Here is a 15837-nt window from a genome sequence, read left to right as displayed (position 1 = left end):
CTAGTGAAGCTGGTAAATAGTCTACAGCACATATCTTAGGAGGAGCCGCTGAGGAAGCTGTGATAATTTAGCCTGGTGGAGAAAAGGCTCTCTGGGGACATTATCCCTCTCTACACTTACCTGAAATGAGGGTTTAGGGAGGGGATTTCAGTCCCTTCTCTCAAGTAACAAGTGACTGGTCAAGGGGTAAATGGCCTCACCTTGTTCCAGGGAAGGTTTATATTGGGTATCAGGGAAAAAATATTGACAAAGGATTGTCAAGCCCTGGAAGAGGCTGCCCAGGGAAGTGATGGAGTTGCCATCCCCAGAGGTATTTAGAAGATATGTAGATGTGGCACTTGGGGATGATGTTTAGTAATGGCAGTGCGCTGATTAATGGTTGGACTTAGTGATCTTAGAGGTCTTTTCCAGACTTAACATTTCTATGATTCTGTTTTATGATTCTATAAATATCAAAGTACTTGGCAAACAGAGGATTTAGTTATTTAGATTGGAGTTATTGAATGGGATTTCTGTGATCTTACAGTGGTAAGTACCTAAGTCAGAAATTGAGCCAAGGTTTCATATTCTCCAATACAGGGATCTTTCCACTAAAACTTACCTCTGTGGATAATACTGATCCACACAAAACTTTAAGTGATGGATTGGATCTGACAAACAAGCTTTTGAGGACTTTGAGTGTCTGTCATTTTATCTAACTGTGACTTTTTTTTCCATTTTGATTGTGTGGTTTACTTTTGAGATCCAGCCAGGAGAACCTCATGGGAGTGTTTGCATCTATTCTGCACTGGTGCTATGCAACCTCAAGTGCTGTGTGCAGTTCTGGGCACCACAGTGTAGGAAAGATACTGAGCTATTAGAGAGTGTCCAAAGGAGGACAACAAAGATGATGAAGCCATAAGGGGAACACATGGAGCCTCTGTTCTACCTGGAGAAGAGGAGATTGAGGGGAGACTTCATTGCAGTTACAACTTCCTTGTGAGGGGAAGAGGAGGGTCAGGCACTGATCTCTGCTCTGAGCTGACCAGTGACAGGACCCAAGGAAATGGCCTGAAGTTGTGCCAGGGTGGGTTTAGGTTGGATATCAGGAAAAAGTTCTTCACTGGTAGCTGGGCACTGGAACACTGGAACAGGCACTCCAGGGAAGTGGTCACTGCACCAAGCCTAACAGAATTCCAGAAGCATTAGGACAGTGCTCTCAGGCACAAGTGGCTCTTGGGGTGTTGTCTGCAGGGCCAGGAATTGGACTAGATTATCTTTGTGGGTCCCTTCCAACTCTATGATTCTATTATTTAGTACAGCAAGATCAATTAATGTTTATAATACCTTATTAATGGCTACTTTCTGTTTTTGTAGATTACCTGTTGGAAATGTTGTTCTGAATATCACAATCCTTATTATAAGTCAATGAAATTATTTGTTCTTACAGAAGGAGTTTGAAATGCAGTTGTCCTACTGTTGGGAATAAACAAATATAAACCAGATGCTCAGTTAACAAGAAATTTCCAGTTTAAGTTGGTTATGCATTGTATGAATATTTCTAGATCTTGTGTGCATATATATACTAAATCCAGCAAACCATTTTTATTTGCATGTAGATTACTGACAAAAAAATAAGCATCATCATAATTCAAGATTATAGCAGACGACCCCTGAACCATTCTGCAAATTCAAAAGCAGGAGCTCTGCTATTGTTGGCTTCTCATTTGGTTCAATTATGAGTTACAATAAGAGCTTATATTTTCTATTATGCAAATGCAAATTTTGATTCTTAAAATGTATGGTTTATATCTTGCTGAATATTTCCTATTTTCTAAATCTGCTTTAAAACTTTATTTTCATTTTTAAATAAGGACATCTCCATGGCTATTCATTGACCTAAAACTCTGGGAACTGCTGGTTTTGAGATATTGTAGGTGCTCATTGCTTTCTATAGATTTGGATTTTATGATTTTTTTGCTTCCTCTTTACTTTCTTCACAGTTTTGTTAGGAAAAGCATGCTGAAAGATTAAAACCTTGCAAACTCTGAGCACTTCACAAACTCTGTGTAACTTATTATCCTGAATTTTTCAGTTTCATAATTGTGATAAAGACAGGGCAAAGCTGGCAATGAGAGATTTCTGTGCTTAGAAGAAAACTGCATGATTTATAACAGATGTCATCAATTTATAAATTCAAATTAGAATAACTTACGAATAGTGACTGTACAGTACTTGTTTTTTATTACTTGGTGTATGACCTTTTTCAGCATAGGAATTATTTTCCATTAGTTCAGTTCAATTGGAAAAAAACAATGCTTAATGGACTTTGAATCCCAAATCATTGGTGATAGAATTAGATAGTTTTCAGATTTATTTAATTGCTGTTGTATGCAGTTCTGTAATTTGTCACACCACTTTATATCTGGTGCACTTTTTCTCTGTTCTCCTTGAGTTGTGTGGTAAAATTGGGATGCAGGGCTCCTGAGTGATCTGCAAAGCAATCTGCTTCTGTCTCAGCAGAAGAGCATCTGCCTGTCTTGGACCAGTGAAACTGTAATCTAGTCCTGGCCCCTCTCCTTTGCTCATGTTCACAGGTACTTCAGCAACCTCCCATCACCTCTTCTTTCCTGAATATTTGATTGCTGCTTTGTGCTCTTCCATGTCAGTTATGGTTCTGGCATAAATGCACAGGTTCCTTAATGCATTTGACAGGACCAAGTGTAGAGGAGGGGAAGAAGCAAAAGGACATAGCCAAATGCAAAGTGACGTGTAGAGTTTAAAGCAAAGGATGCTGCAGGCAACAGAAGGAAATAAATGTCCTGATAAATGTTTAATCTTTAGGACTAGAGAAAGGGAATAAACAAAACAGGCTCAAGATCATGGATGGAAATAAAGCATGGTTTAAAGGAAATAAATGACACAGGCTTGACTAATATGTAATTCACATTACACAAAAGAATATTTTCTTTTGTTTTTTTTTTATCCCATTCTTGTGTTTGTTTATCTGTATTTTTTTAAATTATATATTTCTGTATTGAGGCAGATATCAAATTCCCAGGCATGTATGTTTTTGTGGGACTCTTCGGACTCTGTTAAATCTTAAAAATAATTAATTTTGAAGCAGTTTACCATCCGGTACACCCCCTTTTCCCAGCTGTTCTCCTTTCTCCTCCATTGGCAGTTTATTTTCTTAGTAAAATGTATCATTAGCAATGATAGGCTGATTTCTTCTGTGTTTCATGTTTCAATGTAACAATGGAAATTCCCTTCATCAGCAAGCATAGTTTCTTATGTTTGCTTTTTATGGGGAGTGACATAGCAAAGAAGACTGGTGGTAAATAACTTCTTGAGCTGTCACAAGAAAATTCAAACACATCTACCAGAGAAGGAGCAATGTGTGGGATTTCTTGGAGTATTTTCTAGATATAGCAGGAAAAAAAAGTTTGAATATATAAAACCAATAAATCAAGAGAGTCTCCTCTTAATGTAGGGACTTGTCAAAAACTTTAATTTATAAAATATTATATATAATTGAATGACACTGAAAACAAATGTTTTAGTTAGTGACAGTATTAAAGACAAAGATGGTATTTAAGATTGTGGGTGAAAAAACATCTTAAATTATTCAGTACTACTTGGGTTTGGATGAAACTCCTGAAAAAGTCCTGTGGATGGACCTAACATGAGGATGTTATCCAGACTGAGTTGCAAATACATAGGAGATTCTTTCGGGGAGTGAGTCTTGTCACGAATTAAACAGATTATTTTATCACCTTTACAGTTCTTACATGTTTATAGTAACTAGCACATAATAGTATAGTAGGATGACAGAATATTCTGTTCCCCTTTGACATGTGTGTAAGCTCAAAGTTACTTTTACCAGTTATTAAGAGAATCTGATTCATTTATCAGGTTTATGCATTTGAGAGCTATTTCTCAGAACTGATCCCACTGTACATCATTTGGTTAAGGTTCATTGCACATGTCAGATTAGAAAGAATGGTAAATACTCTCTTTAGATGAGTAACATTGATTGGTGACATTTTACATAGATTTTTGTACATAGATTTATGTGACCATGTTGTCCTGTCATCAAGGTTCAATCTAGGTTCTGTTTTCAATCCCCAATTTAGCTACCACTGCTGTATGTAACAGTTCTAAGATAATGTGATTTGTCAGTAGCAATAGGCCACAGTGATAACCAGAACACGCTGCTACATCTTATTCTGACTGATCTGTGCACCAGCATTGCCCATTTATTCTTTTGTGCAACATAACAAACAGTCTCTGGGCTTCTACTTTCAGGGCAGGTATTGAACAGCTGAAACTTTCACTGATTTACAGAATGGTTTCTCTTTTCTCTGGTTGGCTTTAGGGGTAACTCAGGCAGCGGTACCATAAAATGTAAGGATTTTGAGCATGCTAATCTGTCACACAGCAGAGCAACAATGTATGGCATTGCCATCAATACTAGTCACACTCCGAAGGTGACTGGGGCACTTTAAAAAAACCCATGTACCGTATTAGCGTATGGAGAGAATGGTTTACCATCTTACAATGCCCTAGATGTATTCCAGCCATTTCTAGGAAAATAGGCTAGAAGAGTTCTTTTGTATTCTTCCCTCACACTATAACTTCTAAATGTTTATAATGTTCTCCTGGGTTCCCATTCTTTGAGGAGTGAATAGAAGAGTGTTTGTTACATTCATGTAATTTCCCCTGTTTACAGTGTGTGGTCAAGTTGTGTCTGTTGTACTCATGAATATGCTTAATTATGAGCCACCCACCTGCACCATTCCTTAATATATCTGAAAGTTTGTGTATCGACCAAGGAAACCAGATGGTCTTATGTTCACTGAACACAGTTCTGTGTCATGGTAAATGTGTGAAGAAGGTGGCCACAAAAGCAATTCCTCAGGCCTTCAGCTTAATTTTCCCTGCATCTTCTCAAATATGAACAGCATCTCATCTGCACTCTGTATAAATTGGTCTGTAAATCTGTTCCAGCTTCTGAAAAGTGCCACAGGTGTGCACAATGTTTGCCGAAATGTATCTGTGTCAGATCAGCAGCTGATGATGTGCTGTGTTAAAAAATTATGAAGAAGTGATAGAAAAGGACAATAATGACACTGTAAAGCAGTCATGTGGTAACTCAAAGGGTTAAATTGAAATGCCTGTGATAGGTTCAATGGAGATGGACAGTATATACATCACAGCTCATTTGACTTCAATTTTCCTCTAAGATCATTCTGATCCAGCATCTCTCAAAGGCAGACCTACCAAAGGTAGCTTCTACCAGAGGTAGGCTCTTCATTTGCAATATGGTAATTTTTGCAAGAATTATTTGTCACCACCTTTTAATTCTTGATTTACATATTCATGGCAGTTTCCAGGGTGAAGTTGGGATAAATTGTTACTGCCGTGTGTGTGAAGTGGAAAGTATATGTCTGCACTCTTTATTTTTCATTCCTCAGATGTGTGCTTTCTTCATGCAAAAGAAAGAATACCTTAAGAACACATGCTTGTCTGTCTTTCAAACTCTGTAGAATTAGCTTGTCATGAAATATAAAACTAATGTGTAGTTGTAGAAACCACTGCCAGCATTTTCCTCACTAGTGGCTGATGGCTAAGAAGATTTAGAAATGAAAGGGGTTATTATAAAGTGATTACTGAATAGCTAGGTATGTCATTTTAAACAAGCAACTAAAATCTGTGTTGCAGATTTGGAATGTAATCTTGTTTGTATCATTCATACTTAAAATCTGATTTTGATTGTGGAGGAGTAATCATGTAATATAGGTAATTTGACAAAAATATATCAAATTATGGGTTTTTTTTCATACCTTATTTAAATGTATTAGAATTTAAATTATTTACCATTCAGAGTAAACCTATAAAATGACAACATAAAGAAATACTAGATTAAATTTACATGGGTTCACATTTAAATTTTACTATAAAGTGAACTATTCATATCAGCCCTCTGTTGAAAGAAAATACTGTATAGAAACCAACACTTTAGCAAATGTTACTACCCTTAAAAGGATGAAATGGATGATTACAAGTGTGTTATTGATGATTAGGCCAATATATTTTGCTACTGTGAATGTCAGCCTGAAGACACAGGCCTCATGGAATATGTGTAGCCATAAATTGGAGAAGAGATAAAGCATTAAGAAAATTTCTCCTGCATTATTTTATCACTCATTCATGTTTCTGTGTCAAGTGCTTGTAATAGTATATTACTAAAAGCTTAAATAAAATTCCTGATCTGGTTTCAAGCAACAGCTACACTTACTTTTGTAAGCAGTGAGCTGATGCCTTAGATGCTTACTAGAATTTGCTCTCCATTAATCTTCTATAGTGGCTAAATATTATGGTTCTCTCCCAACAATTCCTATATCTTAGTTTGTGTCTTATTTAGAAATAGCACAGAAAAAAATCTCTTAGTGATGATGTGATGCTAGTATTTAGGATCCTTCCTTGTAAAAGTAGACTTGTACTATATCTCACATTTGAATTTGTGAAGTGAGTGAGGATTTAGGCTGGCTTATTATAAGAATTTGGCCTATTCATTTTGTTGCTGTGAGCTGCGAGTATTTCACACATTTTGGAACTAACTTCTTTTGCCACGAAGTACAGAGGAAAAAAAGCACATTTCAATGTTATGTTCTAATGAGTTAGAAATGAGACTAAGAACTAGGATTCCATAGCTTTTGAACTGATGAACTGCAGCCTTCAGCAGGCAATTCAATTTCTTCTCCGTTTCAGTTTCTTTGGATATAAACTGGGGGAACGTGCTTTTGTCATACCTGATACAGATGCATAAGGTTTATCTACACAATACTTAAGAGTGTGTATAATAAATAATAAAATCAGTGGAAGCGTGATCTTGCATCTACTTCCACACTGAAGAAGAATGGCATTAGCTGTAATCTTCTGGCAGCACGGCAGTTTGGGAGTTGCTTTGGGTGATGCTAGCTTTTCTCTTTCAGCTGGTAGACTGTTGGCATCTTGAGCAGGAAACAGAAGCTGAGTATGGGCACATGCTCTAAAATGTGAATCTTCCAGCTCTCAGATGATGGGAAGTGGTTTAGTCCAGAGAAAGAAAACTACCTGTGGTAGCGGGTGCACTGAGATTTTTTTTTTTTTTTCTACTTCAGTCTAGTCCTGTTGATACCATCTCTCTGACCATTGTGACACTGTGGATGCTGATCATGATAGTAAAGCTGCTGAGGGAATTGTGTGCAGAAGGCTTATTCCTGCTTCTCAGTGCTCTTAAGTCTGGAATAACGAGGGTGCAAAAGGATCCTCGCGGGCTACTGCTCAAAGCTAGTACACTAACTTTAGAGTATGTACATCTTTCTGTTCATCTTTTTCACTGGCATTGTGACTGTGGAACATAATATAATTGAAAGAATATAATCAGACATAAGAAAATCTTTCTAAAATAACACAATTAAAAAGAAGACATTTTACTGAGAATTGGCAGAAACAGTCATAGTCTAGTTTTCAGCATATATTTTTTATATATAAGAAAACCTGATTATTCCTTCCTCTTTGGCATTGCAGGTGACTATGATTTCAGTTTTGCTGTCTCATTGTTCTTTCTTTCATTAGCACTAAACTCTGCAGGTCTTGGATCCCAACATTTTTTAAAGTGTCAGGGACTGATAGAAGTGCTGCTATTCTGCGGGAGACAGCTGGTTTTGCAAAAGTAGAAATGTATTCTTTTGGAAATGGTATCAGTTAGTATTATGAAATATTGGTAAGAATTTTAAATACAATAATTTGGAATCTTTCCTGGAGATGATGAGTATCTTCTGTGGTCTTTTGTGTTTTCCTGAATAACCTTAGTAACTGTTGCTATCAATTTCCATGGCTGCTCCATGACAGGAAGTAGAAGTATTCCATATGACACCAGTGTTTCACAAATCTACAATTATTCTGGGCTGGTTTTTAGCATTTTTGGTTGTTTCCTGAACATGCTGTTCTCTTAGATGAGTAAAATGACCAACTTCTAATGTGCTGCTCTTAACTCAAAGATTGTTTCTGGATCTTCAACAGTTTTGTGCACACTGGCATCTTAGTCTTTGTTTTCATTTTTAAATAGTGGGACTAGGCAGTACAATCACACCACCATCATTATATTAGGATTTTGATTCTGTTCATGAGTCATTTGTCCCTTTGTTTCTTTGTTTGAATACTTTCTTTTATAACTCAAATAATGGACAGTATGAAAAATCATGTGGTTAAAGTGTTCTTTTTCTCCCTCTAATCCTAACTGCAAAGCAGTTCTTTGTATTAACAAATCTGACTGAAATAAAAATGTGTTAAAAAACTGCAAAATTGCACCACCCAAAATCTTGCTCATTGTTTCATCAACTGCATTCCGCAGTTTTTGAAACTGGAATTTGAAAAACCCTGCTCTGTTATCAGTTTAGATAAATCATGTGGCATTTGGAGCAAAGAGCTCTTTTTGAACTTCAATCTGTTGTTGAAGAACTCAGATGAAAAAAATAACAGTATAAAAATCACACCATCACAGCTGAATGTGATCTTTTACACAACTGTCTTACCAAATTTGCAAACAACCTCAAATTGTTAGTAGTCATGTGTAGATTAGATTTCAAATCAAATGAGGACAAGCCAAACAAGTAAATTATTTTACCTATATTCTTGTTTGGCATTGACTGTAGATGTATACAAACAGGGAGATTTGTTTTCTAGAAAGAAACCAAATGTTGTTACTTTGATAGCAGCTGGCTCACAAGCCATGTTTTCTGTTTCCCTGCAGGTGGTCTCCACCACTGTAATGTTCTTTGGAGGCATTCATGAAATTCTCTATGACACCACTGGATACTGATGCTAGAATACTGTGGCTCCCACTTTACTCAGAGGGAATTGATATGAAAAGATATTAAGTGTTTTGAACAAGTCTGCTTAGGCAATCTGTGAAGCCTTTACTTTTAATTATCATTAACTAACTATTATGTTTTAAAAAGCTGTTTTGTGGATAATATCTTAAGTATTCAGTTCTCATTATATATTTATTTTCCTGTTTTATCTACCCCATACTTCCTGTGGAAGGACAATAGAGTCTGATGTGAAATTTCAGTCCTGAGAGTTGTTGCATAACTAAACTCCACTAATAGTTTGCCTCAACAAGAAATAAATTCTTAATTCCTATTGTTAGGTGCCTTTCAAATAGTATCTAACACGGACCAAATGTCTACAGCTACTGGAGTACCCATGGAGAGGCAGAAAATCACCATGCCATTCCTTTCTTGTTCTTATCTCAGTAGGTCTGTGCAGGCTGTGATGAAAAGACAAAACTTCCAGTCTCGAGTTTTCATCCCTAACCCCAGTTTTGATGATCAATGACAAGATGCTAAAAATACACCTAAATGTCTCTGTGATTCTGAAATTGAGTTTCTGAAAAAGCATTATACTTGTGGTAAAAGGTAAAGAGCGAAGTTCCAGAGAAATGAGCTGTGAATTGCAGCTGCAATGGAAATTGATCCTGTCTGTCAGTCTGTGCTCCATATTCTCAGGAAAACAGAGTGGAGCAGAGAAGGAGCCAGGATCACCGATTAATGGGATGCTAAAGTGCCAGGGGCTAGAACCAGGCTTGCTGGTCCCCCAGGTCAGAGCTGCAACTGTCAGAATTCACTGTCTGATTCCCTGCTGAACCTGGCAGAAGGAGAGCTGTATGAAAAATGCTGCAGGCACCAGCAGGGGAATGGGTAAAGAACTACCTGGCTAGGCTTCAGGCTTGACAGGCAGTGTGCTCCTTTGGGAAGAAAACCTCTTCTCTTACGAGTCGGGTGGCCTCATTTTCCCCATTTGCCTTATGATTTTTACCAGTAAGAAGTAAGAAAATAGCTGGAGTACTGAGGAGGAGCAGAGGCTGGGTTCACTTAGAAAACTGCAGTGGGTGGAGAGATCTGGCTGTGTAACCTCTGGAGGTGGGCATTTACCCAGTAAGGAGCAGGCAGAGGCTTAGCAAATAGCACTCGTCCTATGAAGTACATATGTTGTATATAATACAGTTGGTGTTGTGTGTTGAACTCCTTATTCTTGTGCTCTAAAAGGTGTGAGTTCAGCTGTGGTCAGCAGCACTGTGAAATGACACTTCTCTGTGTAGCTATCACTTACCATACCTGGTGCAAGGTAACAACAACAGACCATTGCTGGTTTGACAGCCTTCCACTTCATAAGGGTAAGTTGTGCAAGTCTCATGAGCACAATAGCAGCATCTCTGAAGGATGCCTACTTCTTCACTTAAAGTTGGTACCCCACCATGGGAAAGTGATAAATCCTGCAGAAAATAAAATCAACTGAATGAAATCATCATGCCGTAGTAATTAATTCCGCTTTCCTTTTAAATCACAGTCATTAGCTGTCATTCTGTTAGTGCTGAGTAGCAGTTTCCTTTCCCCAAATATCCTGTGTCCTTCCTGATGAAGAGCATATACCTTCCAGTGTATTAGAAGTGAGGTACTGTGCTCTCAGACCTGTATTACATTAAAGATAGATAGATAGAGACAGACAGACAGACAGACAGACAGATAATAAGATTTTTTTTTTTTTTTTCACAATTAGGCTGATCAGGCATTGGAATAGGTTGCCCAGGGAGATGTTGGGAATGACAATCCCTAGAGGTGCTTAAGAGGAATCTGGAATCTGGATCTAGCACTGGCTAAGGTGGTTTAGGGGTTACAGTGACAGTTAAGTGTTGACAGGTGGACTTGATGATGTTAAAGATCTCTTCCAACCTTGATGATTCTGTGATTCTATTCTGTGAAATATTTCCCCTGTCATCTACAGTGGTTCCTCCAGAGAAATTAATTTAGTTGTTAAATTGATCAATTGGAAACTTAGTTTTCTAGCTTTTTAACTGCTGCTTTTCAGGGCTGTTTTGAGCCACACTTTTTTTTAATCCCAAAATTCCATTGTTACCTTATCCAGTTTTTTCCCCTAGTTAAAAGTAGGGCTGTTAAAAAGCACTCATTGACAACAGGGTTCATTAGGACCCTATTAGTTGCATAATCTCTGAATGAATGGTAGGAAAAATAGATATGAGCTGTGTACCTGACAGATGCTGTGGGTAATAGAATCAAGTCAGGAGCCAAAGCAACCAGGCTATTAGCCTTGTCTGATGAACTTTGTCCTTTGAATATCAAGGAAAGCTCTATTGTCTCTATATTTTTCAATCTAAACTCTTCTTTCCCTTGTCTCTTTTGTTGGAGGTGAAAATATATCTGTCATTCTCATAGATTTAACTAGAGGGCTAACTTGTACTTTTTCTTAAGGCAACATGACATAAGAATACCTTCCTCCTAGGCAGAAATCTTGGTTAGGTTTTGATCCAGGTATTTTGTACAGCTACTCAATTTCTCTTCTAAAATGCTATGAATCAGGTTTATGTCTCTAATAAAATGATTTCTCAGCTCCCCTGTGAATTTTCTGATGTGCCCACTGTGGAACTAAGCAGGCTGTTCCATATTCTTGCAGGAGGAGCTTTGTTCAGTTGTTTAATGTTGTATATCAGGGTCACCTCAATTTTGTTGGGTTTTTATTCCTATTTAGCCAATTCAGATACAATTACAGTTGTACAATACCTCTCAAATGTCCTTTCCTGTTGATCATCTCACCTAAACCAAGAAATTCTTAGAAACTGGTATGAAATTAAAAAACAAACCAGGAAAACTCATTTTCTGTGAAGTTTATGTCTGAACTACACAGAAGTAAATGTTTAGGAAGTTATTGAGTGTGTATGCCACTCTCTGAGGTTTGCTTCATATTTATTTTAATGGTTGTAGCAATAGAAATGAGGCAAAGCTCCCAGATGCCAGAATTCTTATCTGGGATGCCTGGGCATGGAAGCAGATATAAATGGCTCAATAGCAATTTATCCTTAGTGGGGACATTTTTACCTCTCAGTTAAGTTGCTAGAAAGGAGACTAGGCTCAAAATTTGGTCTGTTTTCTCCATTTTTCACCAATTGCCAAATATTCTATAGTGGTTATCAACACTGTTTGACAGTAAAAATTAATTAAAAAATTAAAAAGCAGCTGGACGATTTAAAAGAGGGGAAAAATAACCTCTTTGTAGATACTAGAACAAGCGATTTCTTAACACCTTTTCTTCAAGGAGTTAAGATGAATAACATCTTTGAAAAAATATTTCAAGCATGCGGGGATTATGTTAAAAAGTAAAAAGATGAAATCCTGTGTAAATTGTTTAGAACATTTCTAGTGAAGACATGTTGATTAATAAACATAAAAGGAGGAAGATGCATATTAATTTGTTTACGTATAAGAATCTTCTAACTCATTAAAAGTCTTCTAAGTGTTTAACTAGTGAAGCAGTGGATAAAACCTGACATTGTCTTTAATCTTTTTGAGGACTCAAATATGAAAAAAAAACTGATTATTGCTAAATATGTATAATAGCTCTGTTAATGACAGTGTTTTGAAAATATGGGGGAGTGTCAGCTCAGTGGTTCTGCTGTAATATGGTGGAAATTTTAATGTACTTTTCTATCTCAGTTGCTTTGGCCAGATTGAAGAAAATTTAAGTTTATCAACCACAGTCTTTGGTGTTTGTGCATATATTTTTGTAGTTTTGATTGATGGCTCATTTTCATCTGGGAGATCTCTAGAAAAGCACAGATGCAGCATAATATCTTGTTTATTTTGTATCTTTGCTAAACCACTATAACAAATCAAGGTGTTTGTACTATTAACAGCTAATGTTTTTGTGGAAAACAACCCTAAAATGGTCTGTTTTAAAGAAATTGGAATATTAAATTAATGTCATGGACAAATAGAGATTGAGTAATTCCATTCAGTCTAACCTAAAAATAAATTAATAAGAAATAGCTGAAAAACCAGCTAGCCTTTGTATAAACAGTCCTGCAAGAAAATCAATGTATATTTGCAAGTTTACTCTGAAACTACATTTTCTTTTTAGATACTTGTTTTGTGCAGGTTATTGCTCTAAAAGTGTTAATCAAATAACTTGTGCAAAAGAAATTAGACATGCTTACTTTTGGCAAGCAAATAGGTTAAAAAGTATCATTTCATCTGTATCATGCAATTTGAGTTGAATCATAAGGACTTCTTAGTGTTTTGTTTGCTCTTCATTTTTCAGCAGACAAGACTTCTCACTCTTTTCTCCATTTCCCCCTGCTTTTTCAGAGGCTGCACTTCTATTATACTATGATTCTGTACAGCAATGGATGTCTGTTCCTGCTGCTCTGGCGCACTTGTAGAACTGTACAACTTGCTTCTCACGTCACTGTTATACTATGAATAAGTAATCACGCCAGAATTATGTTGGCAATTTTGCAGATCCGATGCGTGGGCCCCGAAGACTGGAGGTTGTGGAGATCAAATCTAGACAGATCACTATTTGCTGGGAGCCCTTTGGATATAATGTCACGCGTTGCCATCGCTACAACCTCACAGTCCATTACCGCTACCAGGCTGGAGGACAGGAGCAAGTGAGGGAGGAAGTCAGCTGGGATACAGAAAGTTCACATCCCCAGCACACAATTACCAACCTATCACCGTACACAAATGTCAGCATCAAATTAGTATTAATGAATCCAGAAGGACGGAAAGAAAGCCAAGAACTTGTCGTGCAAACTGATGAAGATGGTGAGTTTTTGTATTTACATATACATGGCACATGACCTGATAGTATAAATTCTCTGTTTAAGTGCATGTTCTGCTTTCTCTAAACTTTGCAACAGACTTTCCACCGACCTCACCATTAATAGAGTAAAGCTCCATTATTAGAGTGATCTTTCACATAAACTGTAACATCCCACAACAGTTTAATAATTTCGTCCTTAAACTTGTAGCTTCTGCTTGAGCTATGTTCTGCCTCTCTAAAGTTCCAGTATCAGTTTGAAGAAATTCCAGGTGATTGTCAGCAGTATCCTCATGGAAGCTTCTCTACTGAGTGATGTGGTCTGCATTTTGTTCTTCATTTGCAGCTTCAGTTTCTCTGTCTTTGGCTCTCTAACCACTGGACACTGTTAGTTGCTATTTCAACACTATATTCCATATACGGGCATTGAAATATACAGATATTCCCTTCCTTTTAATAATTTTCACCTCCTATGGGGTTTTCAGATCTCTTTTTTTTTAAAAAAATCTATTTAGATTATTATTAAATATAATAAATAATAAATAATCTAAATAGCTAATGTCTTTTTTGAGACAGAGACAGCAGGGTTGGATAATGTGTCTCTGCAATGCTGTAATAATGTTACATGAAAAGGTTATACCATCCTCCCAAGTCTTTTGTGATATTATTTTGATTACACATGCAGAGAGTTACTGCAGCTCTGTTAGCTACAATACCAAAATGCAACTTCCTTGTTTAATTGGTCAAGCACCAGGAATCAGTTTCATCTTTCCAGAATATTCTGTGCTGATATATGGCCCCTTACAAGTGTACCTTAGTTGTTTTGACCTTGGTTTTGGTTCTTTTAAACACATACAATTCAAAGGAACCTTGTCAAATGACTTGGCGTTGCTTTTTATCTGTCCACCTTCCATTTTTATCCTCTGAAATCTGAACAGGAATGGATTTGTATTGTCTTCCACATCAATTACAGATTTCCTTAAAACATGATGGAAATATTTCTAGTAAAAACCTAAGCAGTGCTGATCTTCTTTTATAATAAATACTTGAAGTCTGTCATTTAAGCCTATTAAATTATTTAATACATGCTGTATTGGTTTTATGTAGTGCTAATTTCTAACCAAAATATATGAGGGAATAAATTAAACAATTTAGGAATATATAGTTACTAATGCAACATTTTCAGTAAAGCATAGCTAACAAAAAGAAATGTTTAATTAGAATTAATTGTTCTGTCATGCTCTAAATTTAATTCAGTTCAATTGTAGGATGACAGCACTAAAGAGCTTATTGTTGTCTGGGATGTTTATGTGTTTTACCTAAAATTTCTTGTTCCTGTCTCTCTGGAACCTCATGTTATTTCAGAACCTATTAAAAACCAGTGTCGCTGTCTGAGAGAATACCTTGAAAAAAATTACAACTTTTTAGTGTATTGTACACATTCAGTGAGCTATATGTCTGAATGTTAAACAGAGTATACTAACCCAAATAATCATCATAATTTTTCAAATCACATAATCTTGTTGGTTGCAAGGGACTTGTACAGAACTCAACTTGTACAGTTGAGTTTGAGTACATCTCTAGGTGACCTCTGCCACTATGTGAACCTGCCCTGTATGGTACAGCTGCTCAGGGTTTATGACTTTCAGATTATTTGAGAGGTTACAGTGTTTTGCTCTACTTCCAGCTTATTTACACAATACTTAATTCCTCTTCCTTCACACATAAACCATTGCTCTCATGATTCCAAATGAGTTTTGCCAGTTCTCCTACTTGGAAGAAAGATTTAGTGCCCAGAATTAAGATTGCCCTAAAGGTGTCCTAGTGCACACAGGACTGGTAACCCAGTTCACAGCCTGTGTCCTTGGAGCATCCATTTGATAGAGCAAGGAGCTCTCTGGAGAACTATGGAGTGGTGATCAAAAAGCCTTAAACCTTGAGACGTCCCACAGCAACAGCATGGAACCGTAGGAAGCTCTGTAGCAGAAATATAGAGAAAGTTCTGTACCAGAAGTGCCAACAGGAAGGAGTCACCAAATGTCTTGCTTGCAGATTTTTCTATTCCTTAACCATTTGAGTAAAAATCTCAGTCTGAGAAGTTTTTTAAATCACTGCAGCAAGTGGCTTCCACCTTCTTTCTGTGGCAAATAGAAAATGTTATGTGTATCTTTCTATTGGATTTTCACATGGAGT

The 15837-nt window shown here is 36.9% G+C and overlaps 1 protein-coding gene across 14 annotated transcripts in view; it reads left to right on the top strand.

The window, feature by feature from the left end:
- The window catches only part of PTPRM (protein tyrosine phosphatase receptor type M), a 442640-nt gene that overhangs the window by 215759 nt on the left and 211044 nt on the right, over positions 1 to 15837 (top strand). For all 14 annotated transcript variants that reach the window (XM_085573754.1, XM_021525191.4, XM_077784280.2 and 11 more), the window contains one exon: positions 13341 to 13649. In XM_085573754.1, coding sequence (XP_085429880.1) covers positions 13341 to 13649 — 309 coding nt within the window. The remainder of the gene's footprint in view (positions 1 to 13340; positions 13650 to 15837) is intronic.

This window comes from Lonchura striata, chromosome 2, assembly GCF_050655825.1.
Source record: "Lonchura striata isolate lonStrDom1 chromosome 2, ASM5065582v1, whole genome shotgun sequence".
Taxonomy (NCBI): Eukaryota; Metazoa; Chordata; class Aves; order Passeriformes; family Estrildidae; genus Lonchura; species Lonchura striata.
Note: the sequence above shows the minus strand (reverse complement) of the source record. Positions and strands in the feature narration are given on the sequence as shown.